The sequence below is a fragment of the Chiroxiphia lanceolata genome, chromosome 2 (assembly GCF_009829145.1).
Source record: "Chiroxiphia lanceolata isolate bChiLan1 chromosome 2, bChiLan1.pri, whole genome shotgun sequence".
NCBI lineage: Eukaryota > Metazoa > Chordata > Aves > Passeriformes > Pipridae > Chiroxiphia > Chiroxiphia lanceolata.
The window spans coordinates 14,976,375-15,004,197 of NC_045638.1; the positions used below are offsets into that span (position 1 = coordinate 14,976,375).

Sequence of the window (27,823 nt, forward strand, 5' to 3'; positions counted from 1 at the left end):
TAAAAGTTCCTTGATAGTGCCACAAGCAGTTTTATATGGCAGATGATTTCTTCTCCATTTTGACTGTAATATGAGCCTAATATTGGGCTCCAAATTTTCAACCGGAAAAAAACAAATTCATCTCTGTTTCCTTACTTCATCTTTTTGGAGAAAGCACATGCATTTGAAAAGCTGGGAGAGATCAATGAAGAAAATGTGGTTATTTCAGGATTTCCCAACATAGCCCTTACAGACTGGATTTTTTAATAAGGTATTTGGGAACCCTTATCCTACAGTATTTGTCTTGATAATCATTCAGTTTCTAAACTGAAGGTTTAAAGTATTCATTAAGTAAATTATTTAAGCAATAACTGTGATAGTAGCACAGTTTTGTTTTATTTGGAGCTAGAAATCTGAAGTTGTTATTCTGCTGAAGGTGTCTGCTATAGGTGATCCTCAATACAGTTACAATTTAATGAGGATATAGTAACTTCTTGGGGAAAAAAACAAACAAACAAACAAAAAAAAAAAACCAAACAAACCAAAACAAAAAAAACCCAGCAGTTACATAGAATGGAAACCTTGAGGAATGAGCTCTCTCTTTCTCCTGGTTGCATACCTTTGAATACAAGCCTTTATACAGAGAAATTTCCCAGGAAACATTTTTTCCCTATTACTCTGGAAACTGGTAACAAATATTACTACTTGACTCTGGGAAATACAGTACAGTCAAATGCTACAGTAACTTTACTGAGGTTAAATGGCTATCTACACTTCTAAGGATCAGATAGAAAGGCTAGACCATTTGCCAGCTTGGGTTTTAGAATAAAACTGCCTGGTTTATTATTGCTATAGTGCTAAAAGACAACTACTTGCAAAGATTCTAAAAATACATTTGTATATATATTTCAAAACCCTCATCTGAAAAGTGAGCTGGTTTATATTGCTGCCTTGCAAAACTGTTGACACCCATATACCAGAAAAGGCATTTGTAAATTGCTTGGTTTAATACTGCAGTGTGCAAATAAATCTGAATAAGATCAAAATACAGAGCTTTGCCGAACTGTTGCAAAAAAACACTTGAGAAAACATATTGTGAGGCCATATTTAAACCAACAGATGTTTCAGAAACAGAACAATATGTTCACACAAAATAAAGGTGTAAACGGGCAGTGCTAAAAGAGTTTCACAACTAAGCACATCAATTTCAGTAGCAACTGAGATCACCTCATCTAGGAAAGCTCCCTCCTAAAAAGATCATAAATTTAGAAATGAATTCTCATGTTATGTTTAAAATTTGGCTGCATGAATTATTTGCAGAGTGGCTGCTTATGTAACATCGCCTTTGCTATGGCAACACCCGGCTGTTAGGCTTTGACACATCCCAGTTGCAACTGCAGTTTCATTTTGTGCTGATAAACAATGGCAGGAGAGGTTTTCTAATCACAAACTGAGATGCTCTAAAACACATCACCGTGACTGATGTGGTGGCCACTGATACTGCTAAAACTCCTGATGTCGGAAGAGCAAGCAAAAAGTGAGACCCACAGGAAAAATAAACAAACTAAAGAGAGAGATCCCCCAACACCACATTCGATACAGTTTTAAAACTGCAGTCCTTAGAACTAAAGTTTGAAATAGCCCTCTTTGTACAAACTCTCCTCTCCAAAAAGTCGCCCAGTTTGTCTTACTGAAAGTTTTGTTACTTTCTTACAAAGAAAAAAGTGTTTTAATGCTGACAAATTGTAGAACAGCTGATCTATTCAACATATGGCACTTAGCAATGACTATTCAAGTTGATGACTATTCTGAAGCTCATCAGTCACCTACACACACTTGACAAGAAATGGAAGTTTCAGAATCCAAGCGTTTTTCATACTCCTAAATATCCAGCTTTTGTTTCCCTGAGACAGCTCAGCCTTTTCTGTATTATTTCTAATAGTCACAATTTTTAAGGGCCCTGCCAAAATCAATATGAAGAGAAGTAGCAAAAAAAGAATCTTTAACTCGATAGATCATTAGAAAAAAAAAAAAAAAAACAACAAAAAAGATGGACAAAATTGGAATCCCTAAATGAGGTACATACATATGTGGAAGCACTCATCCTCTCTACCATAACGTAGGTGCTCACAGGCCTTTGTAGCACTGTAGTCCATCCTACACTCCAGAAAAAGCTCCCTTCTAACCTCAGTCCGTATCAGTCTTCTTCAGAGAAAGCCAAGGCCAAAAATCAGGTAGGTTTGAGAGTAACCCTGAATACAGGACTCACTCTTACTGTTTTTAAGACCTAAACCCATTTGCTAGATCCCAACGCTGCGAGAGAATTTGTGACTTCACTGATGAGCTTCCCCGTTGCTAACTAGTGGTTCAGGAGCTGTGGCAGAACCTGGGTGCTGCTACAGCAGTCCTAGGGCTCTGCACATGCACAAACAGGAGTAAAAGGATCCCCATGGCAACATTTTTTTTTTTAAATCATTATTAAGTATTGGAGTATTTAGTTTCAGAGCATTCCCACAGTGTCTTGCTTTTTCTTGATGAATAACACATAATTCCCATTACACCAAGTGGAGCACAGTTGTTGGCAGCACACAATGACTCTGTGCAAACTCACATGCTACTGAAAACGGACATGAACTTCAGCACATGAAGAGCAGAGAGGAACTCAGTTCTCAAACCCATGCAGTATTCAATCATCCAAATGGGGAGCTTTTGCACTCTGCTTTCACTTTGCTAGCACATTCATGATTCTCCTTCTCTCCCCCTAGTCCTCCTAAATATTTACATCCTTCTAAATGCTGGTAGAGTAGACTTTATAAAGGCAAAAAGACCCCACTTCTTAGCATTAGAAGCCTTTAAGAGCAGCTCTATGCCTCAGATGTCAGCTTCTTGAGTATGACTACCATTACAACTGTTTAAGCTGTATGAGCTTAGTATAAGCTCTATGAGCTGTCATTCAGCAAACAAAAAATAAATATTTAAGCTTTGTTACATAAAATGATATCGATTTTTTTCAGGTAAATTGCCTTTTGGAACAGATTCTGCCACTGAGAAATTGATATTGAATTAAAACTAGAATATTGTTAAAAGCAGCAAGTCCTTCTCAAAATACAGCCATTATAAATAACCTCAGACCAAAGAAGTTAAATTAGAAGACTCAGTTAAAAACATCCTAATGCTTGGTAAGTAATTGCATGTCTTTGAGTCTTCTCAGAGCCTCAGAAATCTAAAACACATCTGACATGTTCCCTTCCTGAGTCAGTGAAAGCCATGATGTTCGACGAAGCTTGCCTATGGAACGTGGCAGTGGAATCCACACATGTCCTCCAAAGGGGAGGCAGAGGAGGTAATTGACACATTTTCAGCTCACTGATCCATACAGGACCTTTAAAATTAGTACTAAATGTATGAAAATAATACATGGTTCGAATCAATTTAAATATTCATTTTATCCTCCACATACAATATGCCATCCCAGAGAGATGAGCTAATCCTACTCTTTTACCAGTTCTATGGCAGTTAATCTTCTGTCTGTGGGTTCACAAACTCATATACTGACATTGGCTCCACTCACTTTGTCCTTTTCATTTGCCAAGTTTAACTGGTTCTTTGGTCCTCAACTCATCATACACATATTCACAGTCAAAATTCAGGTAGTCGCTTATTTGCATAACCAATTCCAGACACAACTCTCTATCTCAGCAGCATTGGAGTTAGGCCATTAAAAGGGTCCACAGACCAACTGTGTATATCACAGGAATTAAAAACTATGAAGATACTGGAGAAACTGCATTTATTCTATGAATACCCCTAGTCTTGAGACTGTTCTTTTTTCACCCATCCAGCCCAGAGCCTGACACTTTCATCTAACCCTTCTGAGTGGAAATATTTTGCCTGTCTTCATTTCTCACGTTGTAATATTAGGCCCGATGCTTTATCACTACTCTGAACAAAATGCCACTGAGGTAATGGCTCTTTTGACTAAATAAAGAATTCCAGACGGGGCCTTTTATTGCAAACGTTCAGGTCATACCAACAAGACCATCACAAAAACACTGAGAGCAATAAAATCTAAAGTGTTTCATTTCCTTACTTTCAGATAACTGTAAACAATGTTAAACAGTAGGATTTTCCTTTTTCAGGAAAGATTTTGCTTTGAACATCGAAATCTATTTTGAAGAACGCTCTTTACAGAGCTGCTCCAAGCAGGCATATGACATAGCAGGACACTTACTTCAAGGAAGAGGTTAAAACCAAGTTCAACATTTATAATTCTGTTTAATAACCTCAGTAAGTCATCAAAATATTCTTGCATTTTGAAGTTTAATGTAATTTATGCAAAGCAGCCTTGACTGCCCCTAATGCAAAGACCTCTAATGCAGTCCCTCCAAAGTTCTCATGACAGAGACACATTCATGTTTTGCTCATCAAGCTGTCTAGGGTACCTCTTAAAACACAAATAAACTATTTTTGAGACTTTCAGAAACATAATTTGCTGGAGACAATGCATTTAAAGCAGCAGAAGAACATCTTTTCATGCAGATTTCAACAGCAATGTTTGCAAATGATAAGTGAGAAAAACAAAGTTGTTGCAGGAAGGACCACCTACCCTTATTCACTACCACCCTTACTCCAAACTCAGCAATGTGTGACCTGCCCACAGCTGCTGGTCATTTTAATTCCAAGCTCAAGTTCTGAAACTAGAGTGGCTAAGTGGTTTTCATCCAACAGTACTAGAGAGAGGCAGGTGCTTTACCTCTTTGCACAACCTAAATGAAGGTTCATCTACACAGAATACCAAATGAAGAAATGAAAGCTTGAAGCAACATATATGTGTTCGCCCAGTAAAAGTGAAAGTAGCCCAGACAAACAATTGAGCACTCACACCAAAATAAAGAGGTTAAACACTAAAAAGCAACCTTTGTAATCCAGAAAGAAATCACAACTACAACAACTGCTTTTTTTTTTTTTTAAGGTTCACATGATTATTTTTAAAAGATCTACAGGTCTAAGTGTTAGCCACAGATTTCTAACCACAAACCCTTATCCAGCCACACGATTTTTAATATTATCATTTAGTCAGCCTGTTCTTTTAAAATTACTGATTTTATATTGATCTAATACAAAAGCTGAGTATGCAATGCACTTCATCTGTCATTTATAAAAAGTATTTAATGTATTACATTTTTGAAGTATTTAAAAAATGCATTATCTGCAAATTCATTACTTTTTATGCATTCCCAAAACATGGGGAACATATCTCAGACATTGATTAGGAAAAAGTTCTACACACTCTTTTTTTTTTCTTTTTCCATGGGTAAAAATGTTGGAAGCTAAATAGCTGTAAAAAAACATTTTGAAGTTGAAAAGGGTTTGCTTTTAATACTGATCATCTATAGCTCCTTCAAGTTTTTTATTAATATTTACTAATTTCTTAGGATATGAAGCATCACATCATTCTTTATTATTATTATTATTATGTGGATTGAGAATGCTTCAGAAACAGCAAACTTATGTATGTTGAATACAATTGTAACATAACAGCTATAATGCCAGGATCAAATAACTGAAAACATATGCTATATGCCTGAAATTTTAAGGATGATGAAACTGTCATATTAGTAGCACGCAGCATGCTATAAAGAACTCCCACAATGTAGCAGTTGTTCAAAAGTTGTACCCATCCGGTCATTCTATCTTTATAAAAAGATATATAATACTAGATGGTGATTTATTCAAAACGCAGCTGCAGCCTAACTTATAGGTAATAATAATAATTAAAAAAAAACAACGCCCCCCCTCCCAAAAAAAGACCCTTTTAAATTACAGCGTTAAAGCCATGTCGTTGCACGCAGAATAAAAGAACAGCATTTCCAGAAAGTCCAAATTTTATTCTTATCAGACTTTATTTGGGGGGAGGACAGGTGAGAGAGCGGGAGAAGAGGAGCAGCGGTAGAATCATGCTCAGCCGAGCGGACTCTTCCGTGCTCCCTTAAATCAGAGATCTCGAAATGTCGCCCCCGAGATGGGGACGGGGATGGGGACCCCCCGAAGCGCAGTGCCCCGGTCGGAGGGGGTTCTGGGCGCCCTTCTCCCGGCAAGGCGGTTCCATGGCAGCGGGGGCGGAGGGGGCGGGAGCCCCGGCATCCCCGAGGGCGCAGACCGACCCTTCGGCCCCACTGCCTGCGGAGCCCCCCCCGCCCTTCCCCATCGCAGAGAGAGCCTGCAGCCGCGTCCCTCCCGTGTCCCCTCCACTGTGCCCCCACACTGGCGAGCGCCACACGTTCGGCTGAACTTTCATTTGCGAGTCATTTCGCGCCGCACCCGGCGGGATCAGCCGGACACGCTCCTCGCGTCCCCCGCCGCTGCGGGGGCGGCTCCATCGCCACACCGGGGTCGCCGCGCGGGAGCACACCGGGCTCCCCTGGGCACGGCATCGCCCCCAGCCCCCTCCCCGGCTTCATGGGCCGCCCACGGGGAAGGGGGGAGCGCGACCCCCGGCCCCCTCGCCCCGACCCCGGCCACCTCCATTTCCAAGGCCAGCTAAAGCGTGGGGGGGAGCCAGCGGTGCCGGGAGGCGGGATCCCGGCGCGGGGGAAGCCGCGGAGCTCCCCGCACCTGCGGGGCGGGGGGCGGGGGGGTGATGGGAAAGGGCACCGCGCAGCCCCGGCGCCGCTCCTCACCTTTCATCCAGTCGACGACCTGGCTCGGCGACCACTTACTGACGGGCTCCATGATGAGGGCCATGGGCGGCTCGGGGGCGCGGGGCTCGGGCGGCCGCCGCTCTCCGGGCTCGGGGCGAGGTTTGTGCGGGGCGGAGTGACCGCGCTGCCCGGGACCCCGGCGGCGGCGGGAGGAGAGAGCCGCTATATCCCCGGTTGCCTCCGCTCCGCTCCGCTCGCTCGCTCGCCGCCTCTGTGCCTCTCTGGGGATTTCAGTTCATGTTGCCGGCTCGGCGGGGAGGGGGAGGAGGAGGAGGAAGGGGGAGGAGAGGGCGGCACGCTCCGACGCCTCCCGCCCCCGCGGACCCGCGGGCAGCGGCGGCGGCTGCCGGCCCCGCCGAGAGGTCGGTCCCCGGGCGGCGGCGGAGCGACGAGCGGGGCGCTGGGTCCAAGCTGCCGGCTCCGGTGCCCGGCGGCTCCCGCGGCTTCTCCGCGGCCGCGGCTGCCGCGCCGGTGTCTTTTTCTCCTGGCGGAAATGACGAGGCGGCTCCTGCCACCCGAAAATATCTCCAAGTGAAATGGGAAGCGACACCCGACGGCCGCCCGGGGCGGGGGAGCGGGGGGGAGCGGGGATGACTCGCAAGGTGCCGCGGCCGGCGGGAGGGGGGTCTGGGGCGGCGGCAGCGCCGAGCACCTGCTCCCGGCGGGCCGGGGCAGCGGGGGTGCCTGCGGGGGAGCGCAGCCAGCGGCACCGAGCTGGCGCTTGGGGTGTGGGTTTGTTGGATTTCATTTTCCCTGGAAAAAAAGCATCGCTGCGTGGGCAGTGAAAGTAATTTTTTTTTTTTTCTCTTTGGAGAGAAGCTCGGCTGTAAAACGGCGGTGACGGACGGTGTCGCCGGGCTCCCCGAGGGAGCCATGCTGGTGGGCACCGCTGGGGTGGCGGCCGGGGTCTGCGGGGAGGGAGGGGAGAGGAGCTGCGCCTTGAGAGAAACTGCACCTTGTTTTGCCCGCCTCACGCCGAGGGTGCGGTAACGGGGCAAACTGGAGGGGAGTCAACCAGCACAATGGAGGTAGGACTTAGGCAACGTCAGTAGAGAGAGAGCAGGTGCTCCTCTGCCCTGCCTGTCCCGTGAGTTGCACCACCAAGGTACGGTGGCTGCAGGTGTGAAAATCCACCATCCCTGCAGCTGGAGCTGTTCATCTTCTCATTCTGCCTCCCCAGGCTGCATCATCCTGGAGGCTAACTCAAGAAGGCAATTCTCACAGGCCCTGTGCCACAGTGTCTTTTTGTAGGAGCCCCTCTCAAGCACAGAAAGATTCCTCCTAGGATGGCTGTGGCACTCTTTTCAGGCACCCTTCCTAGGAGCCTCTGCTCTCAGGAGGTGGCATCTTCCCCCTGGAACTCCATGCAGTAGATAAATAGTGCTAAAGGGTGTTTTCCTGCTAGTTAGTTGGCCAGTGCACAGCCTTGCCTGCATTTGCATTCACGCTGCTTCTCCTGCCAAGGCTGAGGCAACGACCATCGAGATGTTCCCTCTGATGGTGTTGACTGCTGAACGCCAGCTGCTGACACTGACATTTAATATCTGTATGTGAGGAAAAAAGAGGATTCCCTCACCCCTGAAGTGGTAACAGCAAAGGAATCAGTTCCTTTGTATGGTATGGGCAGTTAGAGAAACTCTCCCACTTTGATGTGTGAGGCTGAAGTAGCAGTGATGAGGGCCAGTAAGGCACACATAGGGTTGGTAACATCTGTCCCTGGAGATCCAGGAAGAGTCCCTCTACCAGTGTTAGGTAGACTTGACCCTCACTTTAAAGGCTGTACTTATCTTTGAGCAGAATCTCCTTTTACTGAAAACTGGGCCTTACACATTGTAATTTTCCTTGAATTTGGCTCTAGACTCACGTCTCCTGTGCCACATTTCTACGAACACACTCAGGAGGCCATCTGCTTTTAAAGAGGTTGTGTTACCTAAAGCCACCAAAAAAAATAAACCTCACTTGCAAATTAAAGCTGACTTTTTCCTTGTGAAAGGTTTGAAAGGTATGCAGAATCCTTACATACCGGGTTGTTGTTGTTGAAAGAGCATGTCGCAATTTTAATTAGAAACCAGTAGTTTGAAAGATTTAGAAGTGTAAATACCCAAAATCAGACTGAAATTTGGCATATAATTTATAGCAGCATTGTGTAATTCTCATTGTGCTGAAAAGTGCTTCATAGGTGAGTACAAGGGAAGTTAGTTTTCCGTACATGTGTATGAAGTCCTATAGTTCATAATTATACATACAACTGTAGCTTGCCAAGGTAATTTGTAGCTAAAGCAAGTTTTTCAGTAAAGCATAACCCAGTGACCCAGTACTGTCCCCATGGTTAGTATCTATTACTTTTAAAGCCCCTTTATAGTGGTTTTATCAAATTATGGAATGGTAAAAGGGAGTTTGCTCCTCCACTTCAGTAAACAGATGAAGTGCTGAGCAGGGGATCTAATTACCTTTATTGTTCTCATAGAGCATAACCATCTCATAAATACTGGGATAAATCCCACTGTTTTACTCAGATCTTGTTTCAGTCTCACTGAATAACATTGGCTTGGCTACTGTAGAGAGGACTTGGCTCTTTATGAGTGACGATAATGTTATCCAGCCACAGTATTTAACTTGATGACCTATTACAACAATGAATTCTATAGTCAGGACATGTGTTACATAAAAGTATTTTTTTTTAATTTGTTCTAAATTTATTGCTGCCTGATTTTATTATTGTTCTCTCTTTCTAGGGTAAGAAGTCAAAAGGAGAGCTGAATGACTTTTTATCCTGACCTTCTTAAACTATTGAGTGTCTCAACCAAAATGCCTTAACCAAAGTTTTTTGTCTGTTTTCATCTTTTAGTTTAGTGGCCTTCATTTTGCTGTCACACTTGTATGAGTCAGGCCTTTTATGTAAAGCGTATGGGACAGGCTTCTGCAGAGACGCTGAACTACAGAATTATGTATTAACTCATCTTTTAGAATGACTCTGATCCCTATAGCGCATTGAAAATTACTGTGTTTAATAATATATCTAAATATACATGTTGTTGTTTGGAAAGTCTCAATTTATTAAGTAGTAAATGTAAAAGTAAGTACACGGTAAAATTCAATATTGAAAGGAAAATAAAAAGAACAGGATTGAGTTTGCAGCTGAAGTGCAAGCCAGAAGCCAACAGTATAGACCATATATCTGCTTAAATATCCATTCTCTGAGCATCCACATATATGGATGGGCAGCTCCAGCAAATAAATTTGAGCATACACACCTCCCGGATCAGCACCTCAGACTGCATGCTCAGAGAAGATACTGCTTTTCTGTCGTGGTACATTGTCAAAAAAAACCCCTCCCTAGAGTTCAACTGGCAGTCATAGCTGCTACAGCAATACAAATTGAAAATAAGACTAGTAAATCATTCAAGTCAGTCTAATAATGTGCTTTTTGTGTCTATTTGATCAATCGGACAACTTCTGAAGTAGAGCACTGCTCATCCTGAATAAAAGTGGCAGTTAGATCCAGGTTCTAACACTGGGAGGTTGAATGGGCATTCGCTTTATGTATATGAAGCCAGACTCTACAGTAAGTACCAGTGATGAGTTACAAGCATGACTGTGGGTTCCCCAGAAACTTCACAGACTTTTTGCTAGGATCTCTAGAAAACATACAAGATACTTAGAAATGACGACTAGAAATCTTGCCCTGAAGTTAGAAAAAGGAATTTAGCTCTCAAAAGATGTTGTTTCTGATGCTGGATATTAAAGCTGATTCTTTGGATGGAAGGGAGATGAAAACAAGTGGAGGCAAATTAACAGGAACTAAAACTGAGATCTAATAAAAACAATTGGAGTAAAAAAAAAAATAATCAACAAGCAAACAAAGTGAGAAAAGCTAATACTTTCTTCAAGTTAATAAAGCTGGTTTGTCTTTTGATAGCAAATAAACTCCTGATTGTTATAAAGGAGGCTCTATTCGATAAGAATCGAGCTTTTCCATTGGTATTAGCTCACACTACAAATATCTGCTTTGGATGCCATATCTGCATTACTAGAGAGTATTTTATTCCACAGCTTGTGGCAACATATAAAACAAGTTGCTACTCTCCTTGAGTTAAGACACTCGTTCATCCCTTTTCTGATAGGGCTGCCATCTATCCTCTGTTCCCCAGAGCCATTTTGCCTTCAGAGTGGTGTCTGAGCTGATGCCTCATCAGTGCAAGGATTGCTGTCCCTGCCAGGGCTAGTGTCTTCCAAGGGAAAGGAGGAATAATGTGGAGTGGGAGGGAAATAACAAATCACCTTGATGCCAGGGGGCCATGGGCAAGCAAAGGAGGAAGAGGAAGGTTCATGATCAGAGGTGCAGTAAGGTAGTAAGCCCCTGGGGAGAGTAGAGACTGGCCAGATTAGGAAAGTTCAGAGGAGCAAAGGGGCTTAGATGGAATCGGAGACCCAAGCTGATTTAGATTGGGGGCCAGTCCCTGGCACTGGAGCAGTGGGGAGGTGTGAAGGCCTGGGGGTGAGATGGGAAGAAGTTCCCTCCCAGCTGAGAAGAGCAGGCCTGTGCCTTGTGGGGGTTGCGTGGCCCACCACCCCACTGGCAGCTGGCCACTACTCGCTTCATGTCCATGGGCAGCCTCTACCCATACAACAAAGAGGCCAGAAAGGCAATAACCCTCCATTGACTTAAGGCCTACATTGAGATCTTGCTGTTCCTTTATTTCTCACCATTTACCTTCAACCCCCTTGAAAGCACAAGTCTTTTAAAGCAGTGTTTCAAATGCAAATATCCTGCTCGTAAAGTATATACCTTACATCCCCAATAGTTTATTTTGACATAAATGGGGGTGGGAGGTGTTTTGCAATTGATATTGTTTTGTATAATCAGAAATAGAAATCATAATCCCCCAAAGATGTTTAATAATTTAAAGTATTCAGAACTCAATTAAGGCTATTAAGAGATTAGAAGTTAGATTAAAGGTGGCTAATTGGTAAAAATTCAAGGACTTCAAACACCTTTTGTAATACAAAGGCTCTTAAAAAATGAACAGGCTGAGAATTTCCTCAGGAAATTCCTATCATTTTAATTAGATTTCTTCATTTAAAATAAAAAAAGAAACCACTCCATACACAGTTTGAGTCCCACTGCTTCTCTCAGACAGTGGACGCAAGTAATTGCCTGCTGAGACCTCCTCCTTCCCCCGGTTTTGGGGGACATGCAAAGGTTTAATAAGTTTTGACAATCAGAAGGGACCACCCAACCATCTGACATGTTCTCCTGCACTGATGTCTGCCAAAGAATTTCTTCCAGCCTCTTGCATGGTGGTGGGAATTATCTTTTTGCTCATACTGTATCTGATTGTATCTGTTTCTCTGATCATATTGGATCATATTGTATCAGCTCAAATTGTATCTGTTTCTCAGTTCCTTCAAGAGGGAGTCAAGTGGCAGGTTCCTTTTATTGCTGAAAATAAGAATCACTGGCAATGTGGTGGGCTTTTGTCTTTCTGCATCTCATGGTTTCTCCCATCTAAGGGTCTGGGTGACGCTTCACAGCAATGGGAAAGAGTGATGCTGCCATGAGGAAGGTGGGAGCCAGTGGCAGAGGGACAATGGATATGTCCATGCATTTGCAGAGGGCTTTCCAGGAGCATTAGCCACCCTGTTGGAGGTGTGTGGGGAGCTGCCATCTCAAAAGAACAGTTTTCTGTTCCTTCACGAAAATAAATACACAGGTGGTATTATGTGGGCCTTCTCATTTTCTTTTTGTCAGGCACAAGTTCAAGGAGGCTGTTTGTTTGTTCAGCTACCGTGCTAGGCTAGGGCTGCATCTATGCTACTGCAACACAAATGCCCTGCTCAAAACAATGAGAAACCCAAGGGAAGTGTGCTTCTGTGCTAAAATTATTAGAAAAAGATTATAAAAGAAAACAGCTACTAATTATTAACATCAGGTTCCCACTCATTATTAGCATCACAAATGTAAAATGGCTGCCAACAAGACTCAGCTTGGAAATCTCATTAGAAAGAAATGTCACAGTTTATTCCTGGTTATAAATGCTGTTTTATTACCTTTGGAATGGTTGGCTAGTTTGGCTAAATGCAATGGGTGGCTCCCCTTGAGGTGCATATTTTTACTGATGAATTCATATTAGCAGAAGAATAATAAATATCTGATCATTTTCTAAGCAATCCTGAAAATATTTAATATTGCCAAAGAATGTAGTCATCTAAATTGCACACTGGAGTACAAAAGAAAAAGAATAATGATATGGTAATATAAAAAGGGCAAAACCATAATGAGGAGGACATTTGTCAGTATACTCAGAAAAGCACAATCTGTCTCCCTGGTAATTTGGTAGAGTACAGAAAGTATTACATGCCATATTACAAGTATTACATTTTATTTCTGACTTCAAGAATCATTGCCATATGTTCAAAGTCAGACATGACCTCTTAAATATAGCATGTTCTTTGTTCATGCTGTGCGGGCTTCATCCTGCTTGGACAGTATTTATTGTGGATAAATTAGAGAGAATATAAATCTTCCAGTGCCAGAAGACTTCATATAAGCCAGCTTTTGTGGATGAAGTGAGCAAGAGTAATTTGGCTCCTATTGACCAAGGAAACTTGACAGGTTTGGTTTATTTCTCATATCAAATAACTTGCTCTAAAAACTACTATTATGTAAATAATCCCAAATTTCAAGAAGCATTTATTGCTTTCAAACATATTTTACACCAAAAGGAAAAAAGAAATATTTTCAAATATTCCTGGTGTAAAGCAACCTATTGATGTTACAATTGAATATGCCCTGATGTGCCCCAATATTGCTATGATTAGAAGTTATTTGAGATTTCATACTTTTACATGAAGCTTCATGTTTACGGCTTGAAAAATTTGTGACCTAAGGTTCTCTCCCATAAATTGTCCTTCCTGGACTCCAAATTCTTCCTGGAGCAGTGTTTGGACTGTGCATAGACCTAAAGGTCCATCCATATGGTGTTACGTTGAAATCAAAGGGAATTTAGGGAATCTGATGGCCAGGGTTTGGACTTTTTTATACCATCACCTCCATGATGTTCTTTTTTGTACTGCTGTTTACAGTCAGACCTGGTTAAGGCATAAGCAACAATAATAAGGTAAAGGAATATTATTATTATGAAAGGGAAGTATGAGGAATGTTTCTGCAAACTTTTCTAGTATTAAAGAATTGTAATAATGAAAGAAAAGTATTAGTATAGAAAGGAATGATGGGTCAAGGTGAAAAGGTGGCATTATGAAAGGAGTGATAGGGAATATACTACCGGAAACAATGTGATAATCAGAAGAAAATATTACAAGAAATTGTGAAAAACAAAGAGTGAGAGAGGCAATGAAAGCAAATATACATATGGATCAATCTGTAGGTACAGTTTGAATTAAGGATGGGGAAGAGTGAGAAAGAGTGAAGTCAGGTGATATGTCAGAGTATTGAAATTGGGAGAAAATTAATAAGAAAATTTGAATATATTGTCATGAAAGTGAAGAGATCCAAAACATTGGCAGGTTTTAGAAGAGAAGGATTTTAAATAGGCAGGTAGATTGGACAGGGTGGATTTGAAATACCTACAGTGACTCAGCAGGAATTCAGCCACAGAGAAGGAGTCAAAACAACTTTAATTAATCAGAGAAGAAAGCAAGCTTCTCCCAAAACAAGTCCAGATCAAGTGCTCAACAAAACCTTTTTTGTTGTTATTTTTTTCTGTTCCTTGGTGTACTAGAGCTAATGAACTGAGCTCTGCTGAATTAAATGTGCTTAACTCATTCTCTAGCCCTAGTCTCAGCTATTACAGAGTGGCTTATGTTCATAGCATTAAATAGCCTTTATCTCCAAAACCAGGTGGCTGTACCCAGTCTGCATATTTTGAATGGTTCCTGGCCACGCTGACACCCAAACAGTGCTTGGGATTTGTCTGGAAGTTGTTAGCTGTGCTGGGCAACCTTTGAGCAGTTTGGCAGCACAAGCATTCCCAGGCCTGGAAATATTCCAAGACCTTGATAGATTTACTCCTAGGGACTTAAGGATGAAGGCTACATCCATACACAGGCTCTGGCATGGTTTTCCATGTCTAGGTTCATGCTCTGCTATACTCTTATCTTGAATGCCAACATCAGGCTAGAGCATGCAGAATCCAGCAGGAGAAACCAGGGCTGGACAGGATGCTGGACAGACTCCAGCTGGTCTATCAGTCCCTATACTTTGGCAACCAACAATCAAGGATGTCCTACAGGTGTTTAAATCTGAAAGGAGAACCCTGGGTTTCTCTGGAGGTGACCTGGGAATATAATCTAAGCACTGTCTCAAAACAGTTTAGAATTAACTGGAAGTATCACAACAGCTTACTTTCCCACAACATACCCCTCCACACCTGTGCTTGGAAAAGGAGTAGAATGAGGACAAATAGGCAATAGCACACTACAGATAAAACCATTTTCTCTCATTTCTTGGTTCCCTCTGTCTTCACAACCTCAAAGTCCTCCAAGAAAGTTGGCCATCCTCCTACCCAGACAGTGCTCCTCCAGCATGAGTGCTGCTCCAGTCCTGAGATCTCCTGAAGCTTTTGTTTCTGTCATTATCAAAGGATGAGCAGTGGGAAGTCAGAAGATAAGAGTCACAGGTTGAAAACTTTGGCAAAGTTCTCAATCATTGCTTGAATAATTGCTCAGCAGGAATGCATACCATGGTCTCAGCTCAGATTCCTCTAACCATCCCAATTTTAAAAAATCTATTAATTCCAGTGACAGCTGGGTATCACACCTATCTAATCTAATCTAATCTTCCAAGACATTTCCATTGTGCTCCTCTCTGTAGTATTCTGAGTGTTTTAGAGAATTAAATGTCTACTACATAATCTAATTAATATTGATCTTTGGTTCTCTTCCTGCTCGACATGGGCAGGAGGAAATAGTACATAATTCATCTAGTTTAACTACTATTATTTAAGTTATTACAGTGGGGAAGCAATGACAGAGAGGACTCTTGCATTTTAGCCAGAGAGCATTGATAATTTTGATTCTTCCAGTCTCTTGAAGGAGTGAGTTCCAGAGAGAACTCTCCTCTCATGTTGTTGAACAACACTGCACTAGCATATCCAGATTTGTTCAAGTCGCTTTTCAGCAGCTGATCTGTAGCATAGATGCATGTTAATGTTTGCACTGATCCCGCATATGTGTTTGCATACCCAAAATGGAACTGCATCCAATTTAAGACCTGCCTTGCATCTGTGCACAGGTTTGTATCAGAGTTTGCATAATGCATTACACTGATCTGAATTCCTATTGTGCAAATGTGGCCATATGGCTTTTGAGAAATAAGTCATCTTGCAAATAATCTGGAATGAGTCTGTTGGGACTGATGAAGGTCAGGTCAGAATCTGAAGGCATCACAATGATTTATTTGTACACTTTCCCTTTCTTTACAGGTCAGCTTCTGTCTCTTTAACCAGCCTGAATTTTACATTTTTCTCTCCAGAACTGAGGTTACTTCTCAGTTGACTGGATTGCATCTCTCCACTCCAGAAGTCATCAATGTTCAGAACCAAGTCAGCATATGGCAGCCATGGATTGAGTTTCCTACAATCCCCAGATGAAAAATACTGTTCTGTCACTCTTGACTAATGGAAAACCAATAGCAATGAAAAGTCCATGATGATTCCACAGCTAAAAACCCTCCCAAAACCCCTAGGTTAAGACAACATTTTGGGACCAGAGCTACCTACAGAAGCTCTGTGACCACCTGATCTGATCATTTGGTGTGGGTGGCACGATGTACCAGACAGTGATGTTGGGAGGGACAAAAGCCTTTGTAGTCCTTCCTTTTCCTCTAAAACCCTCTTGTTTTATATCCACCCACTATGTGTCACCTTCACAGTGCAGGTACTTAGACCCAGCCTGCAGTTTTAGCAGGCGAGCAGCTACACTCAGGTGTCAAACCAAGAGAAAAGCTGCTCGTGTAATTTCACAGGCCAAGTCTACAGAGAAGGAAGCGAAAGTGCTTCTCCAGCCTTCAGAGTTAATTTTAGGATGGCTTGGGTGGTCATTTTGGCCTGAATGACAAGATGCATCTTTGTTTTCATGAAAGAGGTCTGGCTGCCAGCAGCAGCAGTATTTGCTAAGCAAGATCATGCAGTGTGCATGATATCAAAAGTATGGGCTTTGCTCATAGTTCATATGGAAAGGAAATGTACTCCCTGCTGGCAGTGCTAGCAGTGAATCTAAGATGAACTCAACATGGTTGATATGGTTTGAAGCTGGCTCCCTGCCAAGTCTCCAAACCTTACCACAAGAAGTGACGTCCCCCCCCCAAACCTCAGGGAGAAGAGGGGAAAAAAAAACAACTAAGAAAACTCGAAACGAGAGAGAGAGAGCTAAAGCAATATATATAAATATATTTACACTTATGTTACAATTGAAATATATACAATTTCACAAGGGAAAGGGAAGGGGGAAGGGAAAAAAGGAACAAAACCAAAATAATATATATATATATATATCCCTATTAGTAGCCCGAGATCTAGTAACTAAAGAGTTAGCAAAGAAATATCCCACCACTCTCCTTGGGACAACTGAGAGTCGCTCCGGGACGATCGCTGGCAACCTCCGCCTCCCAAGGTCGACAAGGCCTTACCAGGCCTCGCTCCCCAACACGGCAGACTCAACAGCAGGGAACCTGCACCTCCAAGCTGCCGGAAGGAAAGAGACTGAAGGCCTTTCCTCCTTTCTTCTTATAGTCTGGCTTACGTAAAAATCGTAGGGAATACTGGGTAAATCTGGGCCCTTCCTTGGCTACAAACTGGTCACCAAGGAAGGCCTAGCCCAAACTACCACAGTGGTGTATTTGGAAAATTACCAATCACCTGTTTTTTTTCCTTTCGGTCCAGGAGAGAAAAAGTAACAGCCCAACACAGGAAAGTGCTGAGCAGGTTTTACATCTGACATGTCCTTCTGCACTCTACAGCAAGTTCCCATCACCATCTCTGGTACATACAGGTTACATTCGTCACAAATGTATAAAGCAACATGAATGTATCTCATTTTCCATGGCACCTGTCTTATTGTTAGTGCAAGAAATCTTATAGCTGCCAATAATCATGGAGAAAGTCAACGGGTTACACAGTGATCGTTTACTGGAACAGGAAATGAGTCAGTACCTGAAAGATAAAACCTTGCTGTTTAATATGCATGTATTTGAAGGATATGAATTTTATTTAGGGCACTTTATGTGGGCTTGCATTCTGTACTGGAAATGCAATTACTATGCAAATGTACACAGTAACCTTGGGATGAATTTAAGGTATAGGTGGTGACATCATTCTTGGTTTGAGATCATGAAAATTATTTTGACCAACTAATCCAATGTTACTGTGAGAAGCTAGAGTTGATGCCACCTTTTAACTTGGAGAGAGTTTTTCAAACAACATGCAATAAAATTTATTTTCTGGATCTATTTTTTTTCAGCACAGTCGCATGTACAAATTCAAGGCATTGGATATGATTAAGTAGTTCTGATCTCTGTAACCATTATCCGACATCTGCTCAACCCTGTGTTAACCACTTAGACAGTTCTCTTTTGTTCATCCTACCTCATACGTGTCACTTTTGAGATGAAGAACTGAAGAGATAATTGGATGAAACCAGTGGAGAGTGGGGCTGAGTGCCTCCCCACCACAGACTGTGATATAGCTGCCAATTCAAAGGAGTAGGTAAGTTTCCTCTGCATCACCCTCCTGCTCTTGTTTTCTAAGAGGTCCTTTTCCTCTGTGCAGTTAATCTCTCTGACCAGCAATGCAGGCCTGCTTCCAAAGCCTTTTGTGTTAGCAATCGTTCTAGTGGGTTCAATTTTCCTCTGGTTAAACCCAGTTAACTCCAGAATAACTCCATTAACTTCAAAGCACCAAACAAGTGACTATTAAGTGTATGGAAGAGAGAATTCAGTGTATAGCACTGCTTTCCCCAGAACACCCTTGCACGTGAGGAGAGAGCAGGAATCTTGTTGTTCATCATTGCCTGTTAATGTGGAGTATCTGGAGGTTTGTTTTAGTCTCATCTTTGTGACAAGTGAGTCAAAGAGAAGAGTAATGGGGTTTTCTCATGTTTTGGAAAGTTGTTTCATTTTTCAATTTTGTTACTTTGTCATCATGACCTTTCTGCCCAGAAAAAGATATATAGTACTAAGATAAATTGTTCTGCTCTTTTTCTCCTAAAAGTCAATTAGTTTGTTTCATCATAATGCCTCAGAAGTCTCTGTCAGTCACATAAGCTCTTTCTAAAGTAACAACTGCAGCAGGAAAACACATATCCAAACACTGCCCAAATGCAGTCATGCAACCGCAAGACTGCATATTATTCTTTTATCTTGTTTCCAGAGAATAAAGAAAGGAAAGACAACACTTATGGTGAGAAAACACTGGAGTTTTTCAAAAGTTAGTTTGCCACTGATAATCCAGTGTGTGCACTGCTCACACTTTAAATAAAGCTTAAAAATATCTCAAGCTACTTACCCTTAATATATGAAAAGTCAACTGTGTTATAATTGGTAGTCAAGTGACTACTTAGAGGAGCTCAAAGCATCAGAGAAATTATGTCAGACTGTAAAAAAGGATTGTGTACATTTGCACCCAATTCAAGCCACTCATAGTAGAACAGAAGTGTTAAAAATTGCATAAAATTAGCATTTGTCAATCATATATTCAACAGGAATTTGGTACTGGGAGAAGGTTAATTTTTTAAAATGCTATGTTGGGGAAGTGTTGATCAGTAAATTAACATTCCTGTACTCCAGAAATTTATGCAACAAATCTTTTAATGTGACATTTGAATGCAGACGGCATGTAGTTTATGTTTCTGCCACAGAATGGAATCGGCCAACTCATTTAATTGTTTCCAGTCTTTATTGCTTCATGGTGTTCATATGGGTAATTCCATTAATTCACACCAGCTCTCGAGAAGTGCATCAATATCTTGAGCAAGCTGAAATTTTCCTGCACACACACACATGCACCTATTTGGGATTAGCCTTTTAAAAGCTTTTTCACTCTATTTGTCCTGGTGCTTGACATAACCACCTGTCACTGCCTTCATATTTATATAGCATCTGTCAATGAGGAGTTTCATCAGTATGTGTATCAATACAAGAAAATGTGCAATATTCCTCCGAAATGTTTATAATCCTCTTCTTGTGGAGGTGGAAAATATGACACACAAAGGGTGAGAAACCTGTGGGGCATACACAGCTCGAAGACCCAAAGTCCTGGCTCCCAGCCTCGTAACCTTAAGGCTCTCTTTCCCTTTTGGGCATTTCAGAAAGCAAGCCCATGACTCCCAGAGATGTTCCCGAAGGACTGTCCCACAGTACCCCTGAGGTCTGGTACAATGAGAAACCCAACAAAACGCTGGCATCTGCAGGAGAATACCCCAATGTACTGGTGGACAGACAGGGTAAGAGAGGGGGAGAGGCTGGTGCCACTGGCATGCTCAGGGCAGAAAGGCCCTGAAGCGCAGGATTTGGGAGCCAGCGCCCACCAGGCAGCCCTCCACCACTGCCCCGCTCTTTGATGCTTGGATCCATATGGAATCCAGGCTGGCTACACCAGCAGGGAATGCTACACTGGAGCAGCCAGACCTTTGCTGGTGTCTTGCAGGAGACCTTTGCAACCCGCCCCTCCTGTGTGTGGGGCTGTGAATTGTCCAGCCGGATCACTGACTGACTGGTGTCTGTAGCTATGTGTTCTCTCTTCAGCCTGGCTGCTCCATGGGCCTGCTGCCCCCACAATGGCTCTTGTGCTGTAAGGGGAACCCGGAGTCAGGAGGGAGGTGCATAGCATTGTCTCTACTCAGGGTGAAATTCAGATGTAGACACTTAGGGCCCCCCTAACGTTTTGGTTCCCTCGCAGATTAAGTGTATGCATTTGACCAATATCAGTTAAAGTATGCAGCAAGTACACATTAGGTAGCTGGTAAGTATGTTTTCAAGTAGTCTTAGCTTTTGTGAGTTTTCCAGATCCACAGAAATGTAAAGAAGTCTAAAAATACTGAAGTAAGATATGCAACATTTTTGAACTCTCAAGTCCTTACTTTTTTTAAATATTTGATCTCATGGGAAGTATTTTTAACTCTTGATGCTCTGTCTCAGCTGCCTCCTCTTTTCTATGTTTTTACCTTCTCTCACAAGCTCTTGGTTATAAAATGCTCCAAAAGTGAGTGCTTGTTTTCTTGAATAAGTTCCCTGCATATTTGTGTTTCGTTAGAAGTTGAATTTGAGGTCACCCACAAAATCCTGGCAGAGTTTAAGATGTTTTATGTGTTAATGTTAAATAATCTAAACTTACTACAAGATACAAGGTTTACTATTAAAATTTAGGGGATTATTTAGCAAAAGTGAAGCCACTCAGTGCTTTTATTGGCATAATTCTAATATTCTATAATTCTTCATGGAATTCTAATATTCTAAAATTTTCTCAATATAATTCTAGAACTTCCAAAAAAATCAGATTTTCTCATCAAGGATCTATTTTCACAGGGAACCTAAAGTCCAGTTACAGAGTTATGAAGATGTATTATAGCAACACTATCCACGGAGCTTTGACTTTTTCATCCAAAGTAGGCAGGTTTGGATTTTTTCCCCTCTAGGTTACACAGCAAATGTAAAACTTCCTTAAAAACAATGAAAATAAGGGGCTGTCCATCAACCAGAGTCATATAGAGGTACAGATTTTATCATTCACCTCTAAATTTTTTGCTAAGCAATCACTCACAGATACTCTGAAATCACTGCTGTATGATTGGGTTGCTCACATCCAGAATGGACAGGCGTCACTGGTGATGACACTGAATATTGTCTCCACCCCTGCTGTTCACACCTGCAAACACATGATCTCACAGTGGGGCATCAACCTTACAGCCAACCCTTCCACTGCCTCTATCTCTCAAAGCCCAGGTGTCTGCAAACAGGGTCAGCAGTGGTGGTGGTTGGGATCAGTCAGGGCAGGCAGGCAGTGATGGCCTGAGCTGAGCCACAGAGTGGATGCCTGCATAAACAGCTACTAGTAATAGCCTTTGAACAGGCTGTTCCTGGGCAATTCAAATTAACATCTATATAGGAAGAAGGAGGATGCCTAGCTATGGCCTTGGAAGTGGTTTGTGTGATGGCAGTGGCACTCCTGCCATAAGTGGGGAACCATGGCTGATGTCAGTCTGCACCAAAATAGGTCAAGGTAGGATAGCCTTTGTGCTCCACAGAACAAGACCTGCAATGAGTGGATTATTTAGTAGTGATGCACACCCTCTGAATATTCTTGCCCTATATAGGAGCACACAAATGAAATATTTGTTATGAGAGTTCTGTCCTCGTCTTGTACATCAAACACATGCCAGACAGTTTGGGCAATAGGTTCGTACCTCACCTATGAATCAGTTTGTGTTTATTGCTGTTCTCTTTGGTTTTTTTGTTTATTTTTCTTTTTACTACTTCCCATATTTTTAATTGGTAAGAAATATAACGCAATGCAAAACATTAAAATTAAATCAGAGAGAGTATATCAAGAAGTATTTCTCCCCTGAATGTTAAAGGACATTTTGTAGGTAAGGTGCAACAGAAAAACTTGTAGCTTGTCTTCTTGAGGAGTTTGGTAGAGATGAGGACCAGAAAGCATCACTCTTACTAAGGCTTGACAGCAACTTTAGTCTACCATGGTCTTTTGGGATGTATATTGTCATTATTGCATCTTTTTCATATAAGAGAAAGAAGTGGGTTCAGTGCCCTTGGGACAAATTCAGAAAAAGTGCATAGTAGAGGGCTGGATTTCTTTGAACATTTTCAATTAGATCCTTTTCTGTCTTTGGGAGTTCAGCTTATTAAAACACATGCAAATGTGGGGGGAAATGCCCATTAGAAGGGCTCCACATGGCCAAAGTGCAGCTGGTGTGGAACAGACTGCTATGCCTGCTCACATACTTTGTGTGTAAGTAGGAGTAATAATTTCTTTTAATGGCAAGTTTGGGTGTGGAGACTTGGGAAAGTTATGGATAATTGAGTGGTGAAGTTAACAAGCATGAGTTCAAGCACATTAAACTCCTGGGACATGTGTTTTCACTCAAAATAAAGAGGCTGGGGTTTGCAGCAATTTAAACAGAATTAAGCTACAGAAAATGAAAGCAATTTTATTCCTGCATAAGAGCACCCATATGGTGTTTATCAACCTGCAGGTTAGGCATGCTTACATTCCACCTTTATACGGTTAACTTTCCTGCATGCCTTCATAATAGGCATGGTCTATGACTTTTCAGTTAGTTCAGGAAGCCTAAAGTATGCTACTTTTACAAATAATATTACTTGTTTGTAAATTAATATGGAACCCATCATTAGCTGTAATTGCACTAAAATTGTTGTAATAGTTGCTTAACAAATACACAAGGTTAATACTTCTACTTTCAAAGCAAAAAAAGTGGCAAAGTATACTAGGACTAGCTCTCCAAAAGAAATGAACTTTTCTTTGTTGGTGAATTAGTAATTTTTTTCTTCCCAGACTGTATTTCATCAGGTACATCCATCCTGTCAAATAAAAACTCCCCAGTTCCTTTCCAGTTTCTGTCCTCTAATCATCCATGTTAGTCCAGTCTCAATCTCATTTGGCATGAACCTACTAGATCTCCCCCAACCAAAACCTGTGCATACAAACAAAAAGTGTACATACTTCTGAGGACACTTGGCTCCAGGGCACCCTCCAAGATGTCAGTGTGGATTTGTCTGCCTCTGCCTCATACAGTGTCTGTCAGCAGACAGTGGAAGGCATCAATGTCTTCACCACAGAGGGAGACCTTTGGAGCTGGGGTTAGGTCCAACACACTATACACATTTTGTGTTTTCTTTGGACTAACTCTAATGTTAGGAATTCATTAAATGTGTTCCTGTGTGCCAAATGCCATATTCTCTATCCCCCTCTTCTCTCTTTTCTATTTAAAGTTAGACACCAACTTCTGCTTTCATTTCATCTCATTGAAGGTATATCTACAGTCTTGTTCCTATCACAGTTGAAGTGAATTTCTCAATTGCCCCAATCTAATGTGCTATGACTCTTGTTGGAGTCAGGTCTGTGAGCACAAAAACTGGATTCCTTTAGACAAAAATACACCAGAAGACAAGCTCCAGTGGCACAACTAATGGCCTCCAGCTCCAGGTGAGTTTGAAGACCAGGGACCAGACCAGAGATGCTTGGAGCTAATGAAACTCATAAATGCCTATGTCCACTTCCAGATATAAACTTTGGATTTGGTACCAGGTATTGCATCTTTTGAAATCCTTAACTTCTTGCTACTGTCAAGTCATTTTGTAGGCATGACTGGACACCAAGAGAAATCATGTGGCCCCAAGGTGCACATGGTGCTTGGATTTGCAGTGTCTGCATTTGGTCACACTGCAATCCAAGGGCTAGCCTTGATTACATTGGTTTTAAAGGACAGCAACAGCAAGGAAGGAAAAAATGCACATTCAGGAAACACAAAAGCAGAACTAAAATACTACCTGTGTGTCTGTCTGTGTTTATATGCATATGTGTGTGAGCAATCTGGTTGAGTGAAAGGTGGTCCCTGCCCATAACAGGGGGATTGGAAGTAGATGATCCTTAAGGTCCCTTCCAACCCAATCCATTCTAGGATTCTGTGGTTCTGTGATTCTATGATTCTATATGTGTGTGCGTGTGCCCACTGGGATCACCTGCTCCACCTGGCTGCTGGCCATACCTGGTGAGCCACAGCAGCCTCTCCTCTGTCAGTCTGCTGCCTGCAGCAGCTCTTAATGTTGCTCACTGCCTTCCCCTTGTGCACAAACACAGCCTGCATATATTTTCCTCCATTTAGTACTGCACCAGCCTTTCTGCTGGCAGGAGGGTGGGAGCCATAATCTCTTCCAAGGCTGATGCAGTTGGTGAGGAGTGGATAGGCTGTCAAAAGTGCCAGCATCCTTCCCTGCAGGACCAAACGTGTCATCCCTGAGGTTTTCCATCTGGCAGGGAAGCAGCAGTCCCGAGGTTACTCAGAGCTCTGCTCCCCTGTCTTGAATTACTTCATAAAATGAGCTTTCCAATCAGAGATTATGTTTTCCCACTTTGTTAAGTTTACTGTTGCATTTAAAGATGATTTTAAAGCATTTAGCTCAGTGATGGGCATCATCCTGTGTCTGATGCAACAGACTTCATAGTATATTTGTCAAAAATGAATGAGTGTTATGCTAATAAAACATTATTAGAACAACTGTTTGCAAAGGTTTGAGTCTCTTACATGCTTATCATAGTACAGTTAATTAGGTTTTTTTAGATTATGAAAGCATTCATATGTTCATTTAAAAACAAAAAGGCAAGTAAAAAAAAGGAAATTAAAATAATGATTTAAAATTCTAATTAATCATAGGGATCTGTTTTCCACTGAATGGCTCAGATGCTGGCATGAGGGGGGTTATATTAGATGTGAAATGGTTCTAACATAATTTAATTTCTTATAATTATCACAAAAAAGGTTTTAAAAATTTGAAAATTTTCACAGAAAATTGGAAGTTTGTAATGAAAAATCGCTTAGACCATAAGTCCATTATCTGACTTCAGCACTTTCTCTATAAAATTTGAAACTTAATAGATACAAAATGCAAAACAGTTCAGTTAAAAACAATCTTTTGAGTCATGCACAGCACATGATACTCTTCTATGGCCCCCTCATTAGACACAGGCAAGAAGTGACAAATATTTTGTGCCTCCACTACAAACTCTGAGAGAGATGCACCTTGCTTAACCTGAAGTAAGCAAACTTCTAGACATCCCAGCCTGAGCTGGTCACCTTCAAAGCCTGGTTAAGAGAAGTAGACACTTCTAGAGGACAATTTGTCTTAAAGATCTGTCTTAGAGGAAGCCCTCTGGAAATAATGGTGTCTGTCAGCAGACGGTAAAATGATCCAATAGTGAGTAACTCAGACCCAGACATTTAATTTCTCAGAAAATCTAAGCTTGAGTAGATGAGTTCCATACTTTGTGAGAACAAACACAGAGGCTAATGCGACAAAGCAACAAAAGTAATGCTGGGCATGTGTTTGCTTGAGAAGAAGTCAGAAGAGCACTGCATGAAGCCACATATTTTGGGCATCTAAAATCACCAGTTAGCTCAAGGGCAAGAAAAGAACTTTCCTCGGGTGTATGAAGTGTACCTAGTTTGAAGAGATCATCCATATTCTTGGTTTATAGACTTAATCTTTACATGATGTAACTTGACTGAAATAGGCCAGCAATACGCCAGCAATCTTCCTGATATATTTCATATGGGAACTAAAATATTATGTTTATGGTCAACATTAAAAAGTGTCTGCATATATGTATAGTCATGTATACACATTTTAACCTGAAACTTAATTCAAAGTTTCTACTGCATATCACGCAATCTAAAGGGAATTAATGAAAGATGTATAGCTATGCATACATACACAGCTGATTTTTTTTCTGCTGTGGTACAGCTCTTCCAGTCATTCCAGTTAGTCATAACTCTAATAATGTTATTTCATTTTTCTTAACCACAGGTGCATGTGGTATGTTCCTCTTGGTTGTTTTTCTGTTTGTTTGTTTTTGTTGGTTGGGGCTTTTGTTGTTTGGGTTGGTTTTGGTTGGGTTTTTTTTCTTTTACATGTATAATGTGCTTTGTAGCATCATCTGATCTAATGCACCTAAATGTATCTCTGAACCACAGTTGGAAAATCCCACAGACAGAATATATTCATAAGCTGTATCCATGTTTTCACTTCCAGCAGTGCACAGGGGATGGTAGTGATGTCCCAACAGTGGACTCAAACTTGAGCAGATGGCTGTGATCCATGCTAATCTCCTCCTGAACTTCTTTGGGTAAAGAATTTGGTTTTGGGTGAATTGGGTGAAACATTGAGTAGGAATGAGTGGCAGAATTCCCACTGACTTCAGATGAAGCAAGATTTTACCCCTAGCATAACTGTTACTATTGTGCCAGACCTCAGGTTTTCAAGGAAGCCATATGCCCTAGAACCCGAGCCTGAAATTAGGGCTCTGCCTTTCCCACACAACCAAAAGGAAAAAACAGCTTACACCACCTGAAAAACTGATCTCTCTATGTCCTGTCAGTTTTAGCAAATGCCAGCGAATCGTCAGCTGATGCCAGTTTTAAGTTAATAGTTTTGAGAGTGTTTAGTCTTTCATATTAAACTAACTAGGAAGAGACTCCATTTCAGTACTGCTAACAGGTAATATTTTTACGACTTAAATCTAATGAAGTTAGTTATTACACCCGATATCATGTTTTATGGGCAAAGTGGAAATAACATATATAAAGACAGGAATTTATTGTTAGTATAATTGGAACCTTAGCAGTCTAATCCAAGAGTCATTATTACTCCAGATGCAACTATTACAGAAAAAGCAAGACTATGTCTATGCAGAAAAAGTTTCAGTTGTAGTAATAATAATAATAATAATAATATTAATACAGCTAAAACTGTGACATGCAAACTCCTTAGTTTCTACCCCTTCTCCTGGTGTAATGCTTCCTCTGCCCCAGCTCCTCTGGATCTCAGTGCTGCTGCTTTTGCACAGGTGTTGGAGTCAGCAGGGTTATGGGCAGTTGTTGGCATCTGTAGTCCTTCACCAGCGGGGATTTGATGTTCATATTGATGGTTTCCTCTTCCTCTCTCTAGGATCTGTTTTGGTTCATTTTTGAATGTTAGCTAACAAGCTTTTACACCTTTGCTCTTTCTTAATTGTTCTGAGCTCCACATGAGATCCGACTTTGCTAAATACAGAGACTTATACATGTACTAGATACTATTTCTTTGTTTTACTTGCTTCCCCTAAAACCAATTTTGTCCAGCTTCAGGTCTGCATTTCTTTATCTGACACTGGTGAGTTGTTTATAGCTCTGGGATCTCCAGAGCTAAACCCATCTCCTGTTGCCCAGTGCTGGTACTCCCCCACACCGTACCCCCCCCCGTACGTCCCAGAGCCATCACTGTCTGACCAGGAGGGTATTTCTCCTACTGCATCACTACTGTGCAGTCACAAAACTACAGCAGCACCATACAGCAATAAGCAAAATAAATCAAAATAGCCACAGGCACCTGGTCAGAA

At 41.7% G+C, this 27,823-nt stretch overlaps 1 protein-coding gene and 1 long non-coding RNA gene across 7 annotated transcripts in view; one reads left to right on the forward strand and one right to left on the reverse strand.

The window, feature by feature from the left end:
* Window positions 1-7,044, reverse strand: part of CNKSR2 (connector enhancer of kinase suppressor of Ras 2) — a 207,560-nt gene extending 200,516 nt beyond the window's left edge. For 5 of the 6 annotated variants that reach the window (XM_032680902.1, XM_032680900.1, XM_032680899.1 and 2 more), the window contains exon 1: window positions 6,660-7,044. In XM_032680902.1, the coding sequence (XP_032536793.1) occupies window positions 6,660-6,723 (64 nt within the window). In that variant the 5' untranslated portion in view covers window positions 6,724-7,044. The remainder of the gene's footprint in view (window positions 1-6,659) is intronic. The other variant, XM_032680897.1, reaches the window with a different exon arrangement.
* A 380-nt stretch (window positions 7,045-7,424) lies between these two features.
* Window positions 7,425-12,357, forward strand: LOC116783414. The gene is made up of 3 exons (XR_004355675.1): window positions 7,425-7,708; window positions 7,861-10,245; window positions 12,084-12,357. It is a non-coding gene; the product is annotated as an uncharacterized LOC116783414 (long non-coding RNA).
* Window positions 12,358-27,823: the final 15,466 nt, after the last annotated feature.